The sequence below is a fragment of the Microtus ochrogaster genome, chromosome X, assembly GCF_000317375.1.
Source record: "Microtus ochrogaster isolate Prairie Vole_2 chromosome X, MicOch1.0, whole genome shotgun sequence".
NCBI lineage: Eukaryota > Metazoa > Chordata > Mammalia > Rodentia > Cricetidae > Microtus > Microtus ochrogaster.
This window is the reverse complement of record NC_022026.1, coordinates 56,785,055-56,791,300: the sequence shown is the minus strand read 5'-3', so window position 1 is coordinate 56,791,300 and position 6,246 is coordinate 56,785,055. Positions and strand designations below refer to the sequence as shown.

The 6,246-nt window shown below is 38.1% G+C and overlaps 1 protein-coding gene across 7 annotated transcripts in view; it reads right to left on the bottom strand.

The window, feature by feature from the left end:
- The window catches only part of Wnk3 (WNK lysine deficient protein kinase 3), a 123,828-nt gene that overhangs the window by 74,125 nt on the left and 43,457 nt on the right, over positions 1–6,246 (bottom strand). For all 7 annotated transcript variants that reach the window (XM_026784791.1, XM_026784790.1, XM_026784793.1 and 4 more), the window contains exons 6-7: positions 4,582–4,670; positions 2,079–2,298 (exon numbers count right to left, since the gene is read on the bottom strand). In XM_026784791.1, coding sequence (XP_026640592.1) covers positions 2,079–2,298; positions 4,582–4,670 — 309 coding nt within the window. The remainder of the gene's footprint in view (positions 1–2,078; positions 2,299–4,581; positions 4,671–6,246) is intronic.

The following is a 6,246-nucleotide window of genomic DNA, read 5'->3' as shown; positions in this document are numbered from 1 at the left end:
GGATGAAGAAAGTGTGGAACATCTACACATTAGAGTACTACGCTGCGGTAAAAAACAATGACTTCTCGAACTTGCTACATTTTACAAGGCCTTAGAGTAGTATGAGAACAGAAAGGGGTTCTATTTTGTCTCTAAGCAGCAGAGAACATGATTTGGAATACCAAGGCATACCATGTTTAGTCCTACAATCTGTTTGCTTACTTGCTTTTTTACTTTTATTTTTGAGACAGGGTCTCATGTAACACAGGTTGGCCCATATATAGTAACCTTGAACTCCTTGATCTCTTGCTTCTACCCTCTAAGTGCTAGGATTATAAGCATATACCACCAAGACCAGCCTACAATTTACTATTTAAACCTTGTCTTAAAGTCTGCAGATTTGAAAATTCATGGTAGTTGAAAGATTATTACAATGTTAATAGAAATGGTAACCCCAGCATTTGGAAGAGGAGTCAGGAGGCTTGTCACAGGTTTGAGGGTCTACCTGGGCTATATTGTGATTACCAGGTCAAAGCTACATAGCACAATCCTGTCTAAAATCAAACTAAAACAATGACAAAAAAAAACAGATGAAGTACACATATCCAATTTTGCCCACCCTAAAACTCTCAATAAACCCAACTAATAGTAAATGAATTTTAAGTAACATATCAATAAAAACAAGGATAGACATGGTAACACACACCTGAAATTCTGGCTCTGGGAGGCAAAGGAAGGAGGATCTGGATTTCAAGGTCATCATCAGCTACACAATGAATTCTAGGCCAGCTTGGGTTACATGAGACCCAGTCTCCCCCCCCAAAAAAAAAAAAAAAAAAAAAAAGGCGGGTGGATCCAAAAAATAAGAATACTTGAGAACCAACCCAAGAGGCCCAACATCTAAATAAGTTCTAGAAATAAGAAATAGCAAATCACCTGGTCCTCCTAAGGGCTAAAGATTTATTTTGAATATGTATATGTGCACATGAAGGTCAGAGGTCAACAGAAGAATTCTTCCTCTATTGCTCTTCCCCTCATTTTGTGCAACAGGTTCTCTGAGTGGACTCCAGGGATCCCACTGTCTTCATCCACCCAGAGTTAGGGTTACAGAGCTATACCATACCATCTTACACAGTTTGTACAACAAGTACCTTATCAACTGAACTATTTCCTCAGCCTCCAATTTTATTTTAACGAAGACAGCATTGTACAGTTCTTTATAGTAAACATGCAAATCAAACATGTCCTGTTAGTTAAATTACTTCACAATGACATGACGATATAAATAAGGAAAACAGGAGTCTAAGAGATGCCTTGGTCAATAAAGTATTTGACATGCAAGCATGAACACCAGAGTTTGAAACCCCAGCACCTGTGCAAAGCATAAAAGCACACACCTGAGCAGGGTGGTGATGGCACACACCTTTTGTGGGATATATGTACACTGTGTGAAGGTGTATTGCTATGACCGGTGTAACAAAAAGCTGAAGGGCCACAGTTAGTTAGGGGTATAGGTGAGACAACTACAGAGAGAGGACTCTGGGAAGAAGAAAAGCAGGGTCACCAGCCAGACACAGAGACGAGACTGAAGGTGCAAGATGGAAGAGAGGTAAAATGCCACATGGCAGAACATAGATTTAAAAATATGGGTTAATATAAGCTATGAGCTAGTTGAGACAAGTCTAAACTAAAGGCCAAACCTTCATAATTAATCATAAATCTCTGGGTCATTATTTGCAGCCTGGAAGTCCCAACAAAAAAGTATTGCTGCACACACCTTTAATCCCAGAGGTAGAGGCAGGCAGATCTCTGTGATTTGAAGGAGAGCCTGGTCTACAGAGTGAGTTCTAGAATGACCAGGGTAAAACAGTGAAAACATATCTTGAATAACCAAAAAATAACAACAACAAAAGGACACACCTATAATCCCTGCACTGGGAAGGTAAAAATGCATGCCTCTGCAGGCAGACCTATACAAACATATTGCAAGAGAAAAAGTACACAGAAGAAAGAAAACAAAACAATGAGAAGTAGAAAACAAGCATTAATCAATCAGGATACTGTTATGTGTAGGGAAAGCATCACTAAGATTTACTTACCATTTCATATGCTACTTCCTCGGGTGTATCTGTTTCTAAATTGAAACTGAATTCAATAGCTTCATTGTCTTTATGCTTGCCTTTTAATTTTTTAGGATCTTCAACCCAGAGTCTTAGGGCCAGGGATGAATTTGAACAATCATCTTCCTCTGCTAACTCCACCCTCAGTCCAGTATCCTCAGCAAAGAATGCATGATTTAGTAGGTCCTTGATAGATAACCTAATAAACAAAATATACATATGATTATCAATTCTTTCAGTCATAAGCAAAATATGGTCCTTTAAATAGTAAAAGTTAATTGCATCCAGTGAGACTGTTACTTTATTTACATTTTCTATTAAACCATTTATTATTTGTTTTGCTATAAAAACTACATCTTATAACCAATTTATTACTAGGGACACCAGAAATGTCAACTTGCATGCACATAGAATGATCTTATTTAAGAATTAATAACCAATAACATTTTAATTGATATCAAAGTCTAACTCACATAAAAGTATGCCCAAGAGAGAATTGTTACATAGATTTATTAGCTTGCCTAAAGCCACTGGACTGAGCCACTCAGACTAAAGCAACAGATTTTCAACAAAGGAAAGAACATTCCCCAAATATATTAACTATAAGGTGAATTGGGCATTCAAATTCTTACAAATAAGACTACTTCAATAATAATTATCTACTCAGAAGTTGTATGTAACGGCCCACCTCCTATACCACAGCATTTGCCAGCCTGTGTTATATAGTGAGTTCCAGGGCAGCTTGGGATACAGAATGAGACTCTGTTTCAAAAAACTTTTTTTTAAAAACAAAGGACAATTATTTAATTAATATGTACTTCATTTTTTAGAAGAACGTCATAGGTGAAGCCAATGTGGTTCAATTTGTTTTTAATTTGAGACAGTGTCTTGCTGAGTGGCTTTGCCTGACTTGGAACTTGCTATTTATATCAGGCTGGCCTTGAACATGCACAGAAATCAGCCTGCCTCGGCATCTCAAGTGCTAGGATTAAACGGGTGTGCCATGTCCTTTTTTCCCCTTTCCATACATACATACATACATACATACATACATACATACACCATATGTATACACACATACATATATAATTCCAGCACTTGGGAGGCAGAGGCAGGCGGATCCCTGTGAGTTTGAAGCCAGCCTGGTCTACAAGAGCTAGTTCCAGGACAGGCTCCAAAGCTACAGAGAAACCCGGTCTCGATAAACCAAAAAAACAAAACAAAAAAAAATCATTACAAAAAAAAGGGGAGGAAAGATTTTAAGAGCCAGAAGAACAGAAAATGTGCTGAGATTGTGTCTCCTAGAAATGAGAGACCCATGAAGTCTCTCAGTAACATGGCTGGTTAAATATAACCTGAAAAAGGATAGCGCCATTTGACATATTAACGTGGAAGGGGAAAAGTTCATAAGGCTTCAACTCTAGACAAAGAACTATATAAGCAACTAAGAAATGCTGAGTAAGAGAAATAGTCAGACCCAGGGCCCATCACCCCAATTGGTTATTCAATGGTCGGTCTTAAAAACATGAACATACAAGTAACAACATTATACAGACTGAGCAGGTTGTAGTGACGTATTTAGAACTCTTGTGAGGCCAGCCTGGTCTACAAAGTGAGTTCCAGGACAGGCTCCAAAGCTACACAGGGAAGCCCTGTCTCAAAAAACTGGAAAAAGAAAAGAAGAGAAGAGAAAAAGAGAAATGGTTTAGCAGTAATGGACATTTGCTGCTCTTCTAGAGGACCCAGGTTTCCAGTACCCATATTGAGTAGCTCACAATTACTTTTTTTTTTTTTTTTTGCTTTTTCGAGACAGGGTTTCTTTGTGGTTTTGGAGCCTGTCCTAGAACTAGCTCTTGTAGACCGGCTGGTCTCGAACTCACAGAGATCCGCCTGCCTCTGCCTCCCGAGTGCTGGGATTAAAGGCGTGCGCCACCACAGCCCAGCTAGTAGCTCACAATTGCATATGACTCCAGACGCAGGGAATCTGACACCTTTCTGGCCTTTGCACACACTTGCATGCACACGGTGCATATGTATGTACACCCAGACACACAAACACAAAATAATTTTTTAAAATTTTCAAAAGAAGCTAGCAATTTAAGCCAGTAATTATACAAAGCTCAAAATATAAGGAAGTGAAAACAAGCAATTCTCTATACGAAAATACAAATTTTGATACAAATAAATATAGAATACTTCTTAAACAAAAATATCCATTACTCTTACTATTATTATTGGCACAATGATATAAAACCAAATGTAATCTATCTGCTTACTCTCAACTACTTAAACAAGCAATTTGTTACGTGTTTTACATCATTTCACTATTAAGGTATCATAACATATACAAATGTCAGTTCAAATTAAGCACATAATAGCAACATCTAACGTGTCAAATGGCATGCTATGATATACATACATTACAGTATCCATGATAAAAATGCATCCATCATTTATGTAATTTTGTTATAATTCCACCCACCTTTCAGATTTGTTTTGTCGAATACATCCTTCAATTATTTCTTTTACTTCAGGGTCTGTGACTTTATTGAAGCTGGCTGGTTTTATGCCCTGGGAGAAGAAAATGGTTTCTTGTTACAAATTAAACAATTAAAAGCACAAATCAATATGGCAAATATTAAACTTTATTTTCTCATAAAAATCCAATTATTCAATGAGATTATTACACACATATATTTAATTTCAAAAGTTTTACACAGAATTTCACTACATAGCACTGACTATTTTAGAACTCTCTGTCAGTTTCTCAACCTGTGTGTCATGACCCCTGGAGGCTTTGAATACCTTTTCCCAGGGGTTGCATATTAGATATTTATACTACAATTCATAACAGTAGCAAAATTACAGTTATGAAGTAGCAACAAAATGATTGAGAGTCACCACATGAGGAACTGTATTAACGGCTTTAAGCATTAAAAAGGTTGAGAACCACTGTTCTATATAGACCAGGCTGGCTACAAACTCAGAAATTTGCCTGCCTCTGCCTTCCAAGTGCTGAGAATATAGGCTTGTGCCACCATACCCAGACAAATTTAACTTTTTAAAATTACATTTTTACTGGTGAGGGAGGCAGGATCTAGTATGCGTGTGAAAGTCAGAGAATAACTTGCAGGAGTAGACAATTGCCTTCCACCATGTATTTTCCAGGAATTGAACTCAGGTTGTCAGCCTTAATAGAAAGTGCCTTTTACCAGCTGCATCATCTCACCAGCCCAGTTTAACTTTTTAAAAAGGCTTTTATCACAGCTCCATAAATAACTGAAAATTGTGAATAATCTATACTAATAACTGAGGTAAACTTAATATTACATATGCAAACATATAGAGACTATAAATACTACTGTACTTAATAGTATTGGGAATGCTCACAATTTAATATGAAATAATAGGGGAAAAAGCGGAATGCCCCCCCATATACATACATATACATAGATATATTATAATCCTAATTAGGAAAACATAATAGGGACTAGAGAGATGGCTCAGTGGTTAAGAGCAATTCCTGCTCTTTTAGAGGACCCAAGTTCCAATCCCAGAACCCATACTGAAGGGATAACTCCAGCTCCAGGGGATCTGATATCAACTTCTGGCCTCCAAGAAGGGTATTCATAAACATGTATGCAAGTACACATTCACAAACACATACATAATTTTAAAAAATAAAATTTAATAATGGACTTGCAAGATGCCTCAGCAGGTTAGAAGTGTTTTCCACCACACCTGATGATCTGACTTCAACCTCTGGAAACCACAGAAAGGTAGAAGGAAGAGAATATGTTGGTCCCCACAGTCACCCGACAGTCACCATGTGGCACATATGCACGCACACACACGCACCAAATAAAATGTAAGTGGGAGGGAAGCAGTGAAAAGGCTTGATCTGAGTTCCAACCTCCATCCCACAGCATGTCAGGAGAGAACTGACTCCCAAGAGTTGTCTTTTAGCCTCCATACTTAAGAATATGACTGTGAGGGCTGGAGAGGTGGCTCAGAGGTTAAGAGCATTGCTTGCTCTTCCAAGGGTCCTGAGTTCATTTCCCAGCAACCACGTGGTGGCTCACAACCATCTGTATTGAGGTCTGGTGCCCTCTTCTCGCCTTCAGGCATACACACAGACAGAATATTG